The sequence below is a fragment of the Neofelis nebulosa genome, chromosome 17 (assembly GCF_028018385.1).
Source record: "Neofelis nebulosa isolate mNeoNeb1 chromosome 17, mNeoNeb1.pri, whole genome shotgun sequence".
NCBI lineage: Eukaryota > Metazoa > Chordata > Mammalia > Carnivora > Felidae > Neofelis > Neofelis nebulosa.
In genome coordinates, this window is record NC_080798.1 from 487,921 (window position 1) to 503,718 (window position 15,798).

Consider the following 15,798-nt stretch of genomic DNA (forward strand, 5'->3'; position numbering starts at 1 on the left):
CCCCTCCCCCGTTCATGCTCTGTCTCTCTCTGTCCCAAAAATAAATAAAAAATGTTAAAAAAAAAAAAAAAAGTAGGCTTTACATCCAATGTGGAGTTTGAACTCACGACCCGACCCCAAGATGGAGTCGCATGGTCTACTGACTGAGGTGCCCCTGGACCTCCACCCCCCCCACACCTTTTTTTCTTTTAATTTAAAGAGCTTTTTTTTTTTTTTTTTTAAGAAAAAATATATATATATTTTTTTAAGTTTATTTTTTTGAGAGAGGTACTGAGAGAATCTGAAGCAGGCTCCATGCCCTCAGTGCAGAGCCCAACACGGGGCCCGATCCCACCAACCGTGAGATCATGATCTGAGCTGGCACCAAAGGTCCGAAGCGTAACAGACTGAGCCACATGACCTCTCCTTCATGATCTTTCTCCCTTTCACCGTGCCTCTGCCTTTCACCTCCCCCTGTCTCTTTACCCTCCCTCCTCTCTCTATCCCACCATCTCTGATACTCTGGGACTCCTTGTCCCTATTTCTCCATCTTTGGATATGCGGAGCCCTGGGTCCTCTGGTTTCTGTCACTCCCTGTCGCTGTGTCTCCTAGTCTGTGTCTCTCACTGCCTCAGTCTCTCCCGGCGGTATTTTTCCGCCCCCCCCCCCACCTGTTTGTTTTTTTTTTTTCCCCCCCTCTACCTGTTTTACCGCGTTGCTATGGATCGAAAAAGGCGCAGGCGCACGGGGGGCGAGATGCTGAGCGAGGCTAGCTCTGCCTCTGATTGGCTGTCCTTCCAGCCGTTGCATCTTCCCTCCGCCCCAACCCTGGGGGATGGCCAATTGCCTTCTGGGGGTCGTAGTCCGCCGCGCAGGCCCAGCGCGCACGCGCAGTCTGAGCTGACGCCATCGCTCAGAGCTCCCGGCGGCTGGAACCGGCCTGGGACTGCTACGCAAGAGGTAGGTCTGGCTCTGCAGTGCGCTACGCCGTGCTTTTCCTGAGCGGATCGTAGCGGTCCCGCCAGTGTGCGCAGCGCAGCAGCGTTCGGAGGTGACCTGGAGTGGTGGGGAGGATGGGGAGGGAGCGACCCCGGAGGGGGAAGGGAGGAGGTTGGGCCGGGGTGGGAGGCTGGGAGGGGGAGGGGAAGATCCCGGGAGCCCCTGGAGTGGAAGTGAGGTGGGGGAGGCGTATGGGTCGGAGGGGGCGGGGCTGAGAGACCGCATGTAGACGTGGGCCTGGCTACCCCTCTTGGGTGTGGGAATAGGGAAGGGTTAAGGGCACCGTCCTTCGGTCTGGTAGAGGGAGGGGGTTACGAGAGGGGCCATAAGGGCTAAGGGTGCCCCTAGTAGGCGGGAGGGGCAGCCTGTGGCGTCCCGGTGGGGGAGCAGGGACGAGGCGGAGGTTCTTCTAGTGTGCGCGTTCACCTGAGTGAGGGGTCGGGCCGAGCAATCCTGGGGTGGAGCCGGGGGTGGGGCCAGGGGGTGGGACCTGGGGTGAGGCTGGGGGTGAGGCGTTGTCTGCGCCCCGGGGATCCTCGAGGCCCTTAGACGCCCTGACTCTTCCCAGTCACCTGGGGATGGCTTCAGTTTGAATTAAGTGTCTGCTCCTGCTGTAGGGTCCCTTTGGTGGGCGAAGAGACCCAAGAGAGAGGGCAAGAATGGGTTTCCGTGATGCTGCTGTGAGAGTAGCCCGCAAGGGGGAGTGGGGACGACTGAGGATGTTTTTTAGACCTTTTATGAAAGAATTTATAGAAAAGTTCTAAGGAAAGGCCTTAAACTGCATGCCTTTTGGTCTGATTCACCTGTTAGTATTTTGTACGTGTTGTGCCCTTTTCTCTCCTCGCTCCCCACTTCCTCCCCTTCTCCCTCTGTCAGGCTCCTCCCCCCTCCCTTTTCCACCTCTTCCCCCCTCTCCTCTCTCACAGACACAATGTGTACTGAGCTGAGCTGACCCCTTGGAGGCTAAGGTGGACAACCTCACAGTCTTCTTCTCCATACCAGGATCTAGCCTCCCATTGCCCCAGTCCTCCCAACCATCCTGTAGAAGTTTCCTTTCCTGGTACAGGGCCACATGTGTATTGCTGCTGTTCCTCTGTCCGTTCCTTGAGTCTGTGAGTTCCTGTCCTTTGAGTTCTGTCCTTGAGGCTTTGGGGAAGCTCAGGCCAGTTGTGCATGAGGTTGCTTGATTTTCGTGCCGTCTGTGCCCCGGGGTGGATCCAGAGTTTGTGCTCTTGCCCGGGACCACAGAGGACAGCCGAGATGTTAAGGATGATCCCTTCATGTGCATTTTTTTTTTCAGTCTAAAGGCACCTTTAGCCCCTTTGTAATGGGTGAGTAACTATTGGGTGATGCCAGGAGACCCTGTGAATGTCCTGAGTAACATGAAGTGGGACTGTGGGGAGAGGAGAAGGGGGGCACAGCAGGGCCTGGAGGTAGAGCTGAAGAGTTGGGAGCTAAGCGTGAGCCCTGCTTAGCCCAGTGGGAAAGGGATTTGCCTGCAGGAGGCCCACAGTGCTTGGAGACCTCTCAGCTCAGCTGCCCACACCCTCCTCCCCCTCCCCCTTGGCTTCCTCTGCATCCCAGGACCAGGAGGGCCAGGCTCATAGGATCAACCTCATACATGTCCATGGGGTGCAGGGGGAGTCTGGGCTCCAAGAAATTTCCGTCCCCATCTGAGGCAAATCCTGAGTGGCCCTGAGATGTGTGTGTGTGATGGGGGGAAGTCTGCTTGGTGAGTGAGCTAAGAGGAACTTGGGCCATGGGGAATGGCCTCGGTCAAGGAATCTGGAGACAGGAAGGAGTTCTGGTGGTCCCTCTGCCTAACAAGGTCATCCTTGCACCAGCATGACCAGGTTGTGAGGCTCTGATGAGAGAAGATAAGATCCATGCATGAACACATTAGTGAGTTATCTTTGGTTAACTTTGTGGAGATAGGCCCCGCACAGGATGATCGTGCCTGTGGTGTCTTAAGAAAACCAAAATTACTTGCTTATGTGAACACACATCTGCCCATATACCACACAAAGCCCCACGTATCCTGTGCCTGTTGGGATAAATGTGGTTGTGCCAACTGGCTGGAGCTGGCACACTCCTCTTGCCAGGTGAGGCTCTAGATTAAAGGCGGAAACATGGTTAAAAGAGCTAGAGTCTGGAACTGGGATTGGGAAACTCTGGCCTACAGGCCAACCAGCAGCCCGTTTTTATAATGAAGTTGTTTGGGGACACAGGCAGGCCCGTGGCATGTGGGTGCTCTGGCTGTTTCAGCCATAAGGCGAAGTTGAGTTGTCTCAACCGAAACCACCTGTCCTGCATTTGCCAGCCCTGGCCCCTAGCAGAATTAATGCAAGAGTGCATTTAAAAAAAAAAAATTAAGTGTATTCATTTTGAGAGAGAGAGAGAGAGTGTGCTCAAGCAGGGGAGGAGCAGAGAGTCCTAAGCAGGCTCCATGCTGTCAGCACAGATCCCGATACAGGGTTCACCCTGGGGCTGGAACTCATGAACCATGAGATCATGACTTGGGTCAAAACCAAGAGTCAGATGCTTAGCCGACTGAGCCCCACCGGTGCCCTAAGAGTGCATTTCTAATCTTGAGTGTATTTCTAATTAAAAATTCAAAGGAAGCTCTTTATAAACAAGTTTCTGAATTCCACATCTTTTTTAGGAAGAAAAAACACATTTGACAATAAGAAACATTAGAACTTTATGGTATAGCAAAAAGAGAGCATAAAGTGAAAAGATAAGTCACAGACCAGGCTGCTGGCAAGACCAGGCCAGACAGACACCACTTTAATTATTTAATAGAAGGGAGCTGGAAGAAAATGGCCACTGAAGGAGCGCCTGGGTGGCTCAGTCAGTTGGTTGTCTGACTTCGGCTCAGGTCATGATCTCATGGTTTGTGAGTTTGAGCCCTGCGTCAGACTCCGTGCTGACAGCTCAGAGCCTGGAGCCTGTTTCAGATTCTGTGTCTCCCTTTCTCTCTGCCCCTTCCCTGCTCACGCTGTCTCTCTCTCTCCTCCTCTCCCTCTCTCAAAAATAAATAAACATTAAAAAAAATTTTTTTTTTAAATTTTTTTTCCAACGTTTTTTATTTATTTTTGGGACAGAGAGAGACAGACAGAGCATGAACGGGGAGGTGCAGAGAGAGGGAGACACAGAATCGGAAACAGGCTCCAGGCTCCGAGCCATCAGCCCAGAGCCCGACGCGGGGCTCGAACTCACGGACTGCGAGATCGTGACCTGGCTGAAGTCGGATGCTTAACCGACTGCGCCACCCAGGCGCCCCTAAAAATTTTTTTAACAATGGCCACTGAAAATCAGGCAGTTGACTCACAGAGCTAAAGCAGTCCTGAGAAAACTCTGGCAGCAAAATGAGCAGATTATGTAGTCTGAGGGCCCTGGTGCGGGGGTGTAAGGGCCACCCTGTTGAGCATTGCCATAGTGGGTGGCAGGAGTTAGGCTGCCTCCTGTGGGCTGTAGTGGGTCACAGCACAGGCCCAGTGGTCCAGGTATCCCACTTGTAGGTTTACCTTCCCAATATATCACCACCCCGATCCCAGGGATAATGGCCAATGAAAATTTGGCACAGCCAGCAAGGCTCTTGATGAAAATAATTTACAGTCAACAAATGCTGAGCCAGTCATTGTTCAGAGACCTGCCAGTGAGTAACCCCTGCTGTCATGGGGTTTACATTCCAGTGGGAGAGGCAGGTGGAAGGCAGGGAAGAGGGAGTGAGGAGGTATGGATGGGAGGAATTGAGCAGGCTGTGGAGGGAAGGTCTCCCTGGGGGACCCATCAGAGCCCAGACCCGGCTGGCACAGAAGAGCCTGCTGTGGGGAGCAGGGCGGGGGGAGGTAGGGGGGTTGTGCTCAGGGAACAGAGGGGAGGACATGAAGGGAGGGTGGTGGGAAGGGTGGCCTGGCGAGCTCTTTCTTCCTTGAGGGAAATGGAACTCTGCACTCAGACTAGGCTGTGGGAGAGGACAGCGGCGGGTGCTTCGGTTTCTGCCACCTCTTCTCTTTCCAGCAGCTTTATTAGATGTAACTGACACCCCAAAAGAGATCACCTGTGTAAAGTGTGCAGTTCAGTGATTTTGCCCATATTCACAGTTGTACAGCCAATACCACAGCTGATTTTAGGACGTTTTCATCGCTCTGACCCTGACCCCCTCGTCTGCCCCCGGCAGCCACGGAGCTACTTTCCATCTCTGTGGATTTGCCGGTCCACGTACATGGAGTCAGACACCCCCACCGCCCCGAGGTCCTGGGCCGCAGGCGCTGGTGAAATGTCAGAGCGCATCTTCACTTTCCATGGAGGAGCTCATCAATGCCCGGTCCTGCATTGCAGAGTTTTCTCTGGAAAAGCAGGACTGCTGAGGAAACGTCCTCACCACAGCTGTGCTCACACACATTTTCCTAAATTCCTCAGACGTGTTCGGAAGAAAACATGGCTGGTTTCTGTGGTTCAGCCAGGGGAGCATTCCCACCGGGTTTGGGTGCCTGGGGGTGTCTCCCTCCCAGCGGGGTCTGAGGGTTTTCTGGTTGTGTGGGGAGAAGTGTAGACCCCACAGATTCTGAGAGGAGCTGGAGCTCTGTCCCTGGATGCTCATAGCCAGTGAGAACATCGTGGGCCCAAAGCTGGCAGCCAGAGGCCTGGTCCTCCGTGGCCCTGCCGGCTTCTGGCCTTCAGCTTGCTCGGTGTTTGTCAGGGGTCACAACCAAGAGATTTCACCTAAGGACCCCAAATCTAGCTTCTCCCAAGTGATGCGTCTGCCCATCAGGATCAGCCAGGGGAGGAGAGGATGCTGACAGGACCTGAACACCACAGTCCCTTCCCTCCCCCGCACCATCGATTCCCTACTCCTGGTCAACTTCTATCTCCCACCTGGTTCTGTGGGTGGGTCAGGCCAGGTCTGCAGTCCTGTGTCATTCCCAGAAATAGATGCTGGTTGTCCACTGATCTACATTTGACCCTTGAACAAGGTGAGGGTTAGGGCATACCCGAAAATCCATATATAACTTTTGACTTCCCAAACACTTAACTGCCAATAGTCTGCTGTTGACCAGAAGCCTTACTGATCACATAAACAGTTGATTAACCTGTGTTGTGTATGTTATATATATCATGTACTGTGTTCTTACAATAAAGTGAGTTAGGGAAAAAGTGTTAAGAAAATTTTACGGAAGAGAAAATGCATTTACAGTATTTTACTGTATTTATAAAGAAAATGCTCCTTAAAGTGGAACCATGCAGGTCAAACCCGTATTGTTCAAGGTTCAGCTGTATTTTGGATTTTTAGTTGTCTTAAGAAGAGGAGCAATCCTGGCACCTAGGCCTCCCAAATGTGGAAGGAAGTCTGGGATACGCCCAAATTTGGCATGGTATCCCATGAATCGAGTATACGTTGTTGGAATGAAGTTAGTAACGTTTTAAAATTTTTATCTTTGAAAGTGAGATTGTCCTGTAACTTTTCTTTATCCTAATTGTGACTGATTTATTTTTTTTAATCCTGGTAATAGCCGTCTTACAAAATGAGTTGTCACTTCCAACATTTTATGTTAATTTTTATCTGTACACATACAAGACCCTGCTGATACTTAACAAGCAGATTGCTTGGAAACCTGTGTGGACTCTGGGTGTGGAGGGTGGGACTGAGGAGCTCATCCATGTTGGGGTCTGGATGCCCCACGGCTTGCTTCTCATTGTCTGTCTGTAGTCATGTCTGTCTGTCTGTCCTGTGCAGGGCTGAGATCCCAGAGCATCCTGCCATCTCTGGTGTCTCTCCCTTGCAGCTGCAGTTACGTGAACTTGCCCTCCACGACAGGTGCCCTATCCCTGGATAGTCACATTTCCCAGTGTAGGTTTGGAAAGATGTTGCCGCTGGAGAAGGCGTTTGCCAACCCCAGGAGCTCCCCAGCTCCCCCAGAACTGCCCATGCTAGGATCAGCAGCTGAGGACCAGCAAGAGGACTCCAGGAGTGGCCTTGGGGAGGTCCCTGCCAACCTTGAGTCCTCCCGCCTGCATTTCCGGAACTTCATCTACCAGGAAGCTGTAGGGCCCCACCAGGCCCTGGACCAGCTGTATGAGCTGTGCCGCCAGTGGCTGCGCCCTGAGGCGCACTCCAAGGAGCAGATGCTGGAGCTGCTGGTGCTGGAGCAGTTCCTGAGCGCCCTGCCGGACAAAGTACGGTCCTCAGTGGTGGCACAGCATCCTGAGAACTGCCAGAAGGCAGCCTCCCTGGTGAAGGACCTTGCCGATGCCCTAGAGGAGCCAGGTGAGCCCACCACCCCAGAGGAGAGCACAGCACAGAAGAGATAGGAAGGGAGGTGGTCAGCCCTGGGAGGAGTAAAGTTGACAGCATAGGGCCCAAACTCCAATCAGTGGCTTACCTGAGAGTTGAATTCCCCTGTGTATAAGAGGCACAGAGGTGAGCAGCCCTGAACTGCTGGGGTAGCTCCTCAGCCCCACCACCCTGCCCAGAGTTGCCTCATGGGCTGTGAAGGCAGCTTGGGCTCCTGCCCTCACATCTGCCTTCCAGATACAAGGAAGCTGGGGGAACCAGCCCCTTAAAAACAGTAAATGTCCTGGGCATCTGTTTCTGCACTGGGGCTGGGTGGGCAGAGTCTCTGCCACATCAAAGGGCGGGGCCTGAGGGACTGCTGGTGATGGGGTCCTGGAGCCTTGTCTGCGCCCACCCCCTGCAGGTTCACTGTGTGATTGTTAGCACATCTCTCACTTCCCCTCGAGTATAAACAGGGATGCTGTTGAGTCTGCCATGGGGCTGTCCACAGCTCTGAGCGAGGGGCAGCGTGGGAAGCTCGCTGAGCCTTTGCCATCTGCTCTATTGCCAGATGGGTCCGTGAAGACTGGTGAAGACGTGGAGCCCAGTGAGACCCAGGCCGCCCCCAACATCTGTGAGTGACCAGTTAGCCCTGGGACAGGTGTGGGCCAGTGCTTGGTTGGGGGAAGGCATGAGGCAGGTGCCACGGAGGTTCTCATGGGAGCCAAGGTCTGGCAGTCTGTGCTGTAACTGACTTCTTCCTGTAGGCTCTGGTGAACACGACAGCTATTTATAATTAACCTTCAAAGATTACGCGGGTTGTACATGCTTTACCATAAACACCGAAAAGCATTGAGGTACAAAGAAAATCTCCCCCCGCCTCCATGTGCCCTCCACAGCTAAAACCAAATGGTGTGCCCTGGCATGTGTTCCTTCATCTCTTGCACAACACACGCACACATCTCAGCCCTGAGCCCTGAGAGAGCTTGTGGCCAGTGTCCCTGGTGACAGTACACTCGTGCTGGAGCTCGGGCTGTTTGTGTGGAGCACCGTCTCACCCAGCCAGGCCCATCCAGGCAGTGGCCAGCGCCATCTCCTTACTTTCTTGCCATTTCACGGGATCCGCCCTTCCTTGGCCTAGAGTTGGGGTTTACGGCCATTCAGGTTTCTGCCTCTTCTACAAATGCGCCGTGAAACGTCCGCAGGCATGTGCCTTGTGTGGATGTTTTGTGTGTTTAGGTGGGTCCCTCACGCTCACTGGACAAAGGACATCTCTGCATGGTCGTGCGAAGTTTTGTAGCACATACGGTGTCAGTGCACAAGGTGCCCATTTGCCCACATCTATGCCGTATCGTGTCATTGCTTTTTAAGATTTCTACCAATCTAGCTGGTAGAAAAGTGTTACCTGCTTTGTGGGCTTTCATTAGAAAGCCACTGTTGACCGTGAGCTTCTTTTTGCTTTCTTCTTGGCTACTCTGCTGTGTCACCTGAGGATAATCGTAGGGTCCCTTGAGCTTGAGACGTACCGTGACATGAGCGCTGAGACCTTCTGCCTCTGAGTCTGATAACTCTTCCCTCTCTTCCTGGGGCCTGTGCGCGGGGGGGCCCTGGGGTCTCCCTGATTGGCTTGGGCTGCCCAGCTGTGTGACACTAGTCTGCTCAGCTCTGTGTCCCCTTCCACCAGCCTGTCCTGCTCCAGACCCTGTGCTTCTGGAACAAGGGTGTGCCGGGGACAAGAAACCCGAACAGCCCAAGCCTGCTAAGGCTGAGCCAAAGGTGCGTGGGGTCTGTCTTGTCCAGGGTTCTCAGGGCCTGTCCCCAAGGAGGAGGAGCTGTCCCCCTAGCTTATTAGGCTCTCTCCCTGCCCCTGTCATTAATATGCTGCCAGCTGGCCCTGGGAGGGATGGGGGCCCAGCCACAGGAGAAGGGGGTCTGGGCTGAGGTTCCTGGGCTGCACACCTAGGCTGCTCCCTCCCCAGGAAGCCAAGAGGAGGTGGGGGTAAGGCAAGGAGAGGTCTCTGAGATCAGAACAAAGGGGCCCGAGTACCCCCTTGGGGGTGTTGGACAGGTGGTCCCTTTCTGTCAGCCCCCAACCAACCTGGTTTGTGGTGACTCCCAGGCCCCAGTCCCTTTAGCTGCTTCCATCACCCTGTTCTGTTGTCTCCTCTGGGCGAGTGCACTGTTCCTGCCACCACAGCCTCCTCCTCACCTCCTGCCAGGCCAGCTGCCCCTGTCCTGCAGGGTTCCCTCCCCATTGCCGTACCCCCTTCTGCATCCTGGGCCTGGTCGTGCCCTTTCCCCTGCCCGGTGGACACATCTCCCAGCCCTCGTGGGGCCCATGGCGCACTTGTCTCCTCTGTGGCCTTTGTCATGGGTGACTGCTTCTCCTAAGGGCAGTAAGCATGGCTGTCCTGGTCCCCCTGTCCCCTGGGTGCCGGCCTGGGGCCCATGCAGGGATGGAGGAGATAAGAGATGTTGGGGTTTTGCCCTCTGGGGGACATTTGGTGACATCTGGAGACAGCTTTAGTTGTTAGTATTTGGCTGGGGGAGGAGGTGCTGCTAATACCCAGAGGAAGAGGCTGGGAAACAGCCTGCAGTGCCCGGGGTTGGTCCTGCCAGAAGAAAGTCCATAGTGCTGAGGCAAAGAAACCCAGCCCCCGTGTTAACCTGGGATCTGGGTCCAGGCCCTGCTAGGTGGGTGGTGGGTGAGAACCCCCCAGGATGGTGCCACCCCCGTTGTGCTCACTGTGATCGTGGGACTGAGGGTCCACCCTCCCTCTGGACGGGAAGTCTCAGCCGTGGTGGTGCTGTCGTTTCAGAAGTTGACATTTCCGGAGATGCCCCTGTACCTGGGGGAATGGGGCCACCTGGACCCGGCAGAGGAGAACCTGAAGACCTTCCGGAAACTGCTCCTGTGGGGTGAGACTTGTCCCCCACAGCCTAGTGCTGTACCTGTCCTCTTCCAAGAGGATTGGCCTAGGGGATTCCGACTCCCACATGGAGCGTTGGTTACGGCCCCACAGTGTTTTTTGTTTTGTTTTTTTTAATGTTTATTTTTGAGAGAGAGGGAGAGAGAGAGAGAGAGAGAAAGGGAGACAGAGCGTGAACAGGGGAGGAGCAGAGAGACAGGGAGACACAGAATCAGAAGCAGGCTCCAGGCTCCAAGTACTGACGCAGGGCTCAAACTCACAAACCACAATATTGTGACCTGGGCCAAAGTCGGATGCTGAACTGACTGAGCCACCCAGTCGCCCCCCCCCCCCCCCCACAGTGTTTGTTTTTGTAATATTTGCTTATTTATTAAAAAACATTTTAATGTTTATTTTTGAGAGATAGTGAGGTCAGGGGAGGGGCAGAGAGATAGGGAGACACAGAATCCAAAGCAGGCTCCAGGCTCTGAGCTGCCAGCACAGAGCCTGACACACAGGGCTCAAACCCACGAACCGTGAGATCATGACCAGGCACCCCAATGTTTATGTTGAGAGAAAGAGTGCACACATGCTGGTGGGGAAAGGGCAGAGAGAGGGAGACAGAGGATCCGAAGCAGGCTCCGTGCTTACAGCAGAGCGCCCGGTGTGGGGTTCGAACCCACGAACCATGAGATCATGACCTGAGCCAAAGTCAGACCCTTAAACCGACTGAGCCACCCAGGCGCCTTGAGGCCCCACAGCGTTTTGAACAAATTTGACAGTGAATGAATTTGCCTGTGTCCCCACCTCGGCCCCACCCTTCTCACTGTACAGGGTTGAGTTCTGCCACAGCCCTGGGGTTTTGAGTTTGCAGCCCCTGCTCGTAGGACCCAAAGCTTCTGAATGTGGAAAGGTCTCCTGGCACCAGTCGTTAACTTTACTATCGTCCTTGGTACACAGATGGAGCCTCTTGGCCTTCATGGCTCTTCTCTCTTGAGTGGACATCGTCGCCCACAACACAGGCCCCAACACAGACGTCTGAGCTCTTTGTGGTTGTAGTTTTATGTTCTTCTCTTACTTTGCTCTCCATTGAATTCCCCCACTTCCCTGTTGGCTGTCTGGCTCTGTCTCGGTAGGCCCTCTTCTTCACCCTTTCCCCAGTGTTCTTGGAACCCCCAGCACTCCAGGGCTCTGAGTGAGACAGCTTCGGTGAGTGTCCAGGGCAGAGGAAAGGACAGTGTCCAGAGCAGAGGCCCTGCTGCCCTTCCTGGCCAGCCCATGGGGCTTGAGGCGCATCATTGGCTGCTTTCTACTCTGGCTTCAGTGTCTCTCTCTGTTTTTGTGTGTTTTGATCGCACTCAGGGTACCAGCTCGCCCAGCCTGATGACACCTGCAGGCTGGAGACAGAGGAGCTTCGGTTGGTTGAAGCTGAACCACCGGAAGGCAGCTTCTCAGGTGAGGCCCGAGAACCGTGGTGAGGCTGGGGTAGAGGGGCACCTTTCCAAGGCTGGTGGAAGCTCCCCACAGCTCCTCAACTTTGATCTCGCTCTTCTCCCACCACCTGTCCTGTACCTTGGCTGCCCCCCACCCCAGTGTCATAGCAGGAGGCAGGAATCCAGCTGTTCTAACAATCTTTAGCTGTGTCACAAACGGCCCCCAAACTCAGTCTCCTAAACAACAGCAGTGTTGGTGGTTATGATCCTGTGGATTGACTGGGATGGGATGGCTGTCTGTTATGCTCCCTTTGATGGTTGCTGGGCCGCATACACAGCCACAGTCATCAGGAAGCTTGGCTGGGCTGGAATGTCCCTGGCGGTCTCACTCACACCAGCGGCGGTTAGTGCTGGCTCTTGCCAGGCAGCTCAGCTGAGGCTGTCAACCTACGTTCTCCATGTTGCCCCTCCAAGTAGTTAGTTTGAGTTTCATCATGGCATGGCATTTGAGTTCTGGAGCATTCCAGGAGGGGAGGCACCATTGTGCAGGTGCTTTTTAAATCTTTGTTTCTGTCATGCATGCTTAATGTCCTGTAGACCATAGTAGGTCATGTGGCCAAGCCAACGTGCATGGTTTGTATGTCTGTGCATGTGGGGGAGGGGGTACTCCCCAAGGGCCCAAATCCCAGGAGACCGGCTTCATTGGGGGCTGCCATTGTAACACGTTAGTTACCACCTAGGGGATTATTTGGCCCTTCCTGGTGAGGGATGCAGGCTCCCTCCAGCTCATGGCTGCATTGCCAGTGTCTGCTCTCGTGCGGTTTGGGATGGCTGCTGTGGCTCCCACATCCACAGCTGCAGGAAGGAGGAAGCCCCTCCACAAACCTTACGCTTGTGCATCCATCCCATTGACCATAGCTTGCTCACGTGGCCACTTCGGCTGCAAGACAGGCCGGGAGTGCCAGCAGGTGGGCAGTCGTGAGCTCAGGGAGTGCCAGAAAAGGGAAAGCACATGGGGACGCACGGCAGTCTTCTGAGTGATTTTGTTTGAACCCATTGCCCCTGGGTTTGTGGAGGGTATTGACTGATGGTGTGCATGCAAAGCCCTCTCACATCCTCACCCGCTTCCCCCTTGCTCCGGCTTTCCATCCTGTCCATCTTCACAGCCCCCAGCCCACGCCTTTTGTTAGGTTTCCTGCTCACATGGCAGCTTGCTTCTCTGAGCCCTGGGAGGTGGGACTGCTCACACCGTGACCTTGTTTTAGGGGATAGGAGGTGGCAGGAAAGTAAAGAGAGCATGTGCGAGACGCTGATGGAGAGGATCACAAGGGAAATTCTCGTTTGCCCCTTGACGGGTGCTGCTCCGGAGGAGGAAGAGCAGCCGCAGAAGGTTCTGGAACCTCAGGAGAGGGAACCAAGCCCTGTCCCCAGAGCCCAGAGGCAGTCAGTCATCCGGGAGCCAGCCCAGGACAGGGGCACAGCAGGGGAGAGCCCTACTGTGCCTGTAGCTCCAGCTGCCCCACGCCAAGGCCTTGGAAGAAAAAGGCCCCACTCGAAGGATGTGGGCGGGCAGGGCCCTGAGCCTGTCTCCAGCATGAGCCACCCCCAGCAGCGCCATGTGAAGGAGCCCGCTGCATCTGGCCTCGGCGCAGGGTCCCTGGGCGCGAGTTGCTCTGCTGCCGATGAGCCTGGGCTGTCCCGAGGGAAGCCCTACGCGTGCAGCGAGTGTGGGGAGACCTTTGCGTGGATCTCACATTTCATTGACCATCTCCGAAGCCACAGTGGCAGGAAGCTATATGCGTGCCAGGGCTGCTGGAAGACCTTCCACTTCAGCCTGGCCCTGGCCGAGCATCAGAAGACCCATGAGAAGGAGAAAGGCTACGCGCTGGGGTGGGCCCTGGGACCCCACCCTGCTGCATGTGGTGCCCGTGCTGGCGGGAGGCTCCGTGGGCTCCCGGGGTGTGTGGCAGGTGATATTTTCCCTGTGCAGCCTGAGGCTCAGCGATGAGCTGCTTTGCTGTAGGGTCCCTAGAGGCCAGTCTTGCCTCCCAGGTTTGTGTCCCTAGAGACAGCCTTGCCTGCCCAGGTTTGTGTCCCTAGAGGGCAATCTTGCCTGCCAGATTTCCCTAGCAATGTATCCGCTGCTTTGAAACCCTTGCGTGGCTTCCTGCAGTATCTGTGTGGATGTAAGGCTGTCTGTTCTCTAAATGAGCTAACGTGGCTAACGCACTTAGAACCCAGAAGGGCCCACGGGAAGCCCTTGTCTCCTTGTAAACACACCCATGCAGATGCCCATGTGCAAGCACGAGCTATCCGGTGTGAAAGAATATTCCCCTTTCTTCCGTAGCCATTTTAGCACCACCCACACATTGGAACATTTGTCATTGTGCAAAGTGTAGAGTTGCCTTAAAGTGTGTGATCCGCCGGCTCTTGCTGAAGTCAGCTTTGTCTCTGTTCCCCTTGTTCAAGCTCCCCAGGGCTTCTGCTCAAGCTGTTTGGTCTTTTCGTAAACACCTGATATCAAGTTCACTTCTGAATCCTCAATAGCAAATTGTTTCCTAGTTAAGCACGTGTCTACATATGTGGAGTGGCTTTACAAAGATCACAAAAATGCGTGGAGCCTGGTAACGCAGTGCTTTCAAACCATGCGTCTCAGCCTACTAGTGAATTGTGAAACCAAATTAGTGGACAGTCGCCATCATTGCAAATCAGTAGAATTAAGTAAAAATTCGTCGTGTAGTAAAGGCAAATATTGTTTTGTGAAACTTTTCAGCTATATATCTAAATATGAGACCCGGTTGAATTGTGAAATCAAATTAGTGGACGGTCACCAGCATTGCAAATCAGTAGAATTAAGTAAAAATTCATCATCCGGCTGTAAAGGCAAATACCGTTCTGTGAAAATTTTCAGCTGTATATCTAAATATGAGACCCGGTTGCAATGTAAGATGTATTTCTTACTCAGGGTGGAGGGTCATGATCAAAGCAGGTTGAAAACACTAATAAGGGTTGATGAGGTGTATCTGCCTGGGCAAATGGAAACTTAATTCTTTGGGCTACATAAGGTGATCTTTTGATTTTTGCATTTGATCTCAGATTAGAGCATTGCTTCTGTTGCCTGAGCATAAACTTAACGCTTCTTGTAGGTTAACTGGTGCCTCTTTCTGTCATGGTGTTTGAGCAGGCAGTCTGTTGTAATCATGCCCGAATCATAGATGCTTAACCTAATAAAGGATTTATTTCTTCACTCACATGACAGTCTTGTGTTTGTTGCTGTTGCTTGTGTGTGGAAGCGAGGGGGACTATGCTCTGTGTGGTGATTTGGGGATCCAGGCTCTGTCCCTGTAGTGGCTCTGTTCTCCACTGGCCCCTTGGAGCATGTGGGGAAGGCCATACTTGCTCAGTTGGGAGATGACACACATCACTTCCACTCGTGTGTACTTGGAGAGACATGATCTCATGGCCTCAGTCACATGAAAGGGTCTGGGACTGTGTATGAGGTGCCTGTCTCTGTTACAGTCACCGAGCTCAGTTACCCTCTTCGCCTGTCTCCCTCTCACCCCCATCCTGAACTGAGTGTGACTCTGGTAATAATTAAATACATACATATATATATATATATATATATATATATATATATATATACACATATATACATATATACATATATATATACATATATACATATATACATATATATATATACATATATACATATATACATATATACATATATACATATATATATATATATATATATATACATATACACACACACGCACACACACATACACACGCACACATATATGTATGTATTTATATTTGCTCTCTGAACTCTTGTTCCCAGCCTGACCCATGAGCATGCCTCTCCTGCCACAGAGCAGTAACCCCTGGGGGTGCGTCTTGCATGAGCTTCAGGGCCACTGATGGGTCCTTCATTATCAGAAAGCCCAGCTCTCTATCCTGTTTGTTTCCTATCTGAGGTTTCCTTTAGTGCACAGCTAGATGTCGATGCCTTTTTTGTTTATATTTTCATATTTCTATTTGGAAATAATTTCAAACTTGTAGAAGAGACACAAAAATAATAAAAGTCGTCCAACCCCTACCTATGTGAACATCTTCCCTTGCTTGCCTGTGATCGTGGGCCCCTGCCCCCCATACACACACCTGGGACACACCTGGGAGTGCCTGAGGTCCACAT

General features: G+C 53.2%; 1 protein-coding gene across 4 annotated transcripts; it reads left to right on the forward strand.

Annotated features, from left to right (window-relative positions):
• The first annotated feature begins 841 nt into the window (after positions 1 to 841).
• ZSCAN18 (zinc finger and SCAN domain containing 18) lies at positions 842 to 14,848 on the forward strand. 4 transcript variants are annotated; one of them, XM_058706594.1, is made up of 7 exons: positions 842 to 939; positions 6,768 to 7,249; positions 7,827 to 7,889; positions 8,940 to 9,031; positions 10,075 to 10,174; positions 11,527 to 11,619; positions 12,863 to 14,848. In XM_058706594.1, exons 2-7 carry the CDS (start codon positions 6,847 to 6,849, stop codon positions 13,603 to 13,605), a joined length of 1,494 nt encoding a protein of 497 aa, XP_058562577.1. In that variant the 5' UTR covers positions 842 to 939; positions 6,768 to 6,846; the 3' UTR covers positions 13,606 to 14,848. The 4 variants fall into 4 exon arrangements, with proteins under 4 accessions (XP_058562577.1, XP_058562580.1, XP_058562579.1 ...); XM_058706597.1 differs by having other exon boundaries at positions 927 to 1,030; XM_058706596.1 differs by lacking the exon at positions 842 to 939 and adding an exon at positions 2,279 to 2,309.
• Positions 14,849 to 15,798: the final 950 nt, after the last annotated feature.

Bases quoted from the DNA above. Each gene is read 5' to 3' on its own strand.
- ZSCAN18 (XM_058706593.1), top strand. From the start codon at position 6,694: ATGTCTGTCTGTCTGTCCTGTGCAGGGCTGAGATCCCAGAGCATCCTG. The intron at 9,032-10,074 runs GTGCGTGGGGTC...CTGTCGTTTCAG, and splicing joins CTGCTAAGGCTGAGCCAAAG to AAGTTGACATTTCCGGAGAT. The intron at 10,175-11,526 runs GTGAGACTTGTC...GATCGCACTCAG, and splicing joins CCGGAAACTGCTCCTGTGGG to GGTACCAGCTCGCCCAGCCT.